The sequence below is a fragment of the Anneissia japonica genome, unplaced genomic scaffold (assembly GCF_011630105.1).
Source record: "Anneissia japonica isolate Jap-2015-1 unplaced genomic scaffold, ASM1163010v1 scaffold287712_len2945570_cov188, whole genome shotgun sequence".
NCBI classification, from domain to species: Eukaryota; Metazoa; Echinodermata; class Crinoidea; order Comatulida; family Comatulidae; genus Anneissia; species Anneissia japonica.
The window spans coordinates 653852-657986 of record NW_022704401.1 but is presented as its reverse complement, the minus strand read 5'-3'; the positions used below and the strand labels follow the sequence as shown (position 1 = coordinate 657986).

Sequence of the window (4135 nt, the reverse complement as noted above, 5' to 3'; positions counted from 1 at the left end):
GATGATATCCTCTGGGTGGCTACCCCATAGCCCTGGCCTACAATGGGTTTCAAAATATGTTTCCTGCTTACTTGATGACAGTTTGCCGACTCCACTTGGTCGAAACCCAATTTGGCAAATCCTTGATTGCCGAATTAACAATCTTAAATTGCAGTCTGCTACTCAAAAATTGCTGCCTCATTTTGCTAAAATAATTACTTTTAACTTTGTGGAAGAGATGGTCATTATTAACATGCCTGTCATATAACAGAGGAGCCCACCATTTCCAAGCAAAAGTGCCCCCATTTTATTGATACGGCCATCAAACTATTATCACTTCCCATTCCACAGTAGTTCATGTTACTGACTTGTGTCTTGAATCCCGACACGATGGTGTGCATTTCGATACTTAGAGTATATATTAAACTACCTTGACTTGTGTATCTGTCTAATATAAAATAGTAATATTACAAAATACCGTACTCGCGCGAATAAGCGCCCGGGCGCTTAAAATATTTTTTTGCACTTTTTGAAGGGCGCTTATTTAAACGGGGCGCTTATTCGGCGCTTATCCGAACGGGGCGCTTATGTAAACAGAGTGGAAATTAGGGGGCGCTTATGGAAATAGATAAAAATCGAGGGGTTCTTATGAAAACTTATTAAATTCAAGAGGCACATTTTGAATGAAAAACTTATATAAGTGCTGCGGCGGAAAAGAATCGTCCAGAGAGCATGGCTTGTCATGACAAGAATGTTGTGAGTACAGTATTACATAACAGCAGAATAACAGATGAAATAAGTGGTGGTGGTTAGCTTGTTGGCCATCGGTCGATTGAGAATAGCAGGACGGCATGATCATTGCAGGTTTTATTGAAAACTTAGATGAGAATGTGTTAAATGCAGACTGTCGGAAAAGAAGTAGGACTAGGCTATAGACAAATGTAAGAAGATGAAAGTTGAAAATACTGTCTGTCCAGGGAGCTCTCACCTGTCCAAGATAAATATCCTCATTTTGATATTGACTAAAGTAGAATGTGATTCCACCCCACACCTCAAATCATGCCAACATCCGCAGTCCCTGGATTAATTGATTATTGAGGGGGTGCTTATTCAAACGGGCGCTTATTCGATAGGGGCGCTTATTCAAACAGGGCGCTTATTCGCGCGAGTACGGTACTGTACTGTATATCACACAGAAAAAATCTAAAAATTTGTAAAAAGTCATGTGGTCTCTCAGAATGCAGAAAAGTGACTTAAAAGGCAACTATTTCAATATTTTCTTAGCTGGAGCCTGGTGTTAAGGGTTTACTGATATAATTTCACAGTAGGTGAAATGTCCATTGCAACTACAAAGTACAGTCAACTTGAGAACTTTTCAACAGTCATATGTTGAGCACTTTTGCTTTGCACTATTCTTATGTTTCCAAACTTGCCTTGATTTAAACAAGGTGCTTGGACTCGTTAACTGTAGATAATCTTTCTTACCTACATGATGCTTTTAAAGAGGAAGTTAATTTTCCTTCAACTTCTTGTTACATTTTAGACCGCACTTCTAAACTTGGATTGCTGGTAGTTAATGTCAAGCGGTTAGAAGATCTGCTGGCAAATCTTGATTGAACTTGAAAATCTGGTCTACACGGAGCAGCATCTAAGCACTGAAAGGTCTTTAAAAGATCCTTTTTAAAATTCTTTCCGATAAAAGTATACAGAATAGGATTTATTACACTGTGAGAATACTGCATCCAGACAGATATACTGTGAAACGCTTGTTCATAGAATTGTCTGTCAAAATACACCAGCAGGTCGTAGATAAAATATGGTGTAAACAGTATCACATACGCAATGACAATAGTGAGAGCGAGAATGAATACACGTTTTGAATGTTTTCGTGTGGTATTATTCCTATCAATCTGCTGTGATGAGACCATGACTTTAATGATGAAAACATAACAGATAATCATGATGACCAATGGTATCAAGTAGTTCAAAATGAATCTGTACAATTCCAAGTTTTTATTGAAGATACAATAATTTGTCCCGTCATATTCATACACATCTACTTCAAGCAACATAGGTATAGAAATGCCAATTGACATCAAACATGTTAGCACACATGCAATTCTGGCATTTCTTTTGGTATGGTACTGTCGCAATGATATGCAATGTACGATGGCAAAGTATCTATCTATGGTCAATGTGACAATAATGTAAACAATGTTAAAATTTACCCATACATCTAGTACATAGTAAAACAGACAAAACCCAAATTCCACAGACAAGATAGATAACGCGTCAAAAGCTATGCTTGTCAACATGAACGGAATCATGTTCAAAAAGTCCAGTAAAGCAAGATTAAAAATAAAAATATTTGGTATAGTCTGCAAGTTCTTGAACTTAAGAATCATAATCATGATTAAAAGATTGAAAAGAAGTCCCAAAAATGTAGTTACACATTTGAAGTAAAATTCAACAGAGAACCCTTCAAAAATCGAGCTTTCATTTGCCACCATCGTTGCGTTTGATAACTAAAACTGATACTTTACAAATTACTTCTTGTCTCAAATGCTAGCTATTGTAATCTTCATTTAAGAAATCCAATATTGTGAATGATCCTCATTGTTAAATTAAATTCTGTTTTATACAGGTATATTTCATCTACTTATTATTCACAATTTGATTGTTGGAAATTTGACCAATCAGATGATTGTGTATGTTGATTGGTTAAGTACTACTGCTCACTATCCAATCACTATGGTGCCAATTTTATTGTACTTCATGTACCGCAGTTTCCTGAACTGAACTAAACTTTATTGAACATACTATTTTAGATCAGCAGCACACATCAGAATGATGGTGCGTTTACAAAGGAAACATACAAAATCAAGAAAATTATAAAAAGAAAGCAAAACAAAGAAAAACAACGAGCAAAACAAAATATAAAAGTTCTAAACAGAGGAGTATAAAAAAGAAGTTTAATACAGTATTTTACTGGTATTTGGAAATACAACATTTAGACCTTCTCACTACTAATGCTATTATTAATGATATTAATATTATTATTGTTAGTATTATTATTATTATTACCACTATCATTACTGTATAGTAATTTTTATTTCATTATTAATATTATGTTATAATTGTTCTTATGATTTTTAACATGGTCATATCATTTGTTACCTTCAACATTATTAATTTTATTCCAGGAACTGTTACTAATTAAAAATATTATTATTATTATTATTATTATTATTATTATTATTAGTATCATCATTATTATTATATTTATATTTTTTTTGCAAATTCTTATTTATTAAATTGTTATTTTAGGCCTTTAAAATTACTTTCTCTGTTAATATGAAATCAAATAAAGTAAACAAAAACAATAAACAAATGTGAAAAAAGAAAAAAAAAAAAATAATAGTATATACAGTAGAGTGATAACTCAGCACAGAAACAGAATCAAATATAACTATAATAAAATAATAACCAGAACCTGCGGGTGTGTACGTTCCTTTGTACGTAAACATAGTTTAAAGGGATTTGTGGTCGATTAATGGTTTCTAATGTTTTTACGTACACCTACACCCCCATACAGGTCCGTCCATCAAATGCTGTATATTTACATACCTGTCAACATTCGAATATCAAAAATAGGGACGCTATTCATTGATGACAAACAATTGTAAGACTTAAGCTGGCAATTATCCTAATTCCTGTACAGTTGCTTCAAACAAAACAAGAGTTACTTAATTTCAAGTGTACTGTTTAATTACCTCACAACCAACACAAATATTTAAGTTACATTTTAATCAGTAGGCCTACAGTTCACCATGAAGGGCACGGCATGTTGCTTGGGCTGATCTCATTAGAGTCATAACGTCAAACGTCAATATTTATTCAAATGCAGCGGTGGCGCCAGGATTTGCCTGAGGGTGGGGGGGGGAATATGTCCTGACGAGGGGTCAGATTTCCCAACGAAAGCTACAATTTAAGGGTTCCAAATTAGGCTCATTTAATCGATTTTAGAGTCTATTCATATGTAGAAAATACATAGCATTTTTTTTTCTCCCCGACGAATTGTGCTTTTTCTCCCCGATGGGGGGGGGGGAAGCTCTCCCCGACGGGCGACCCTGCCCCTGCCCCCCCCCCCCCCGGG

The 4135-nt window shown here is 34.9% G+C and overlaps 1 protein-coding gene across 1 annotated transcript; it reads right to left on the bottom strand.

Annotated features, from left to right (window-relative positions):
- Window positions 1–1101: 1101 nt before the first annotated feature.
- Window positions 1102–2973, bottom strand: LOC117104705 (kappa-type opioid receptor-like). The gene has a single exon (XM_033245587.1). The coding sequence runs from the start codon at window positions 2487–2489 to the stop codon at window positions 1512–1514; it is 978 nt and encodes a 325-aa protein (XP_033101478.1). The 5' UTR covers window positions 2490–2973; the 3' UTR covers window positions 1102–1511.
- Window positions 2974–4135: the final 1162 nt, after the last annotated feature.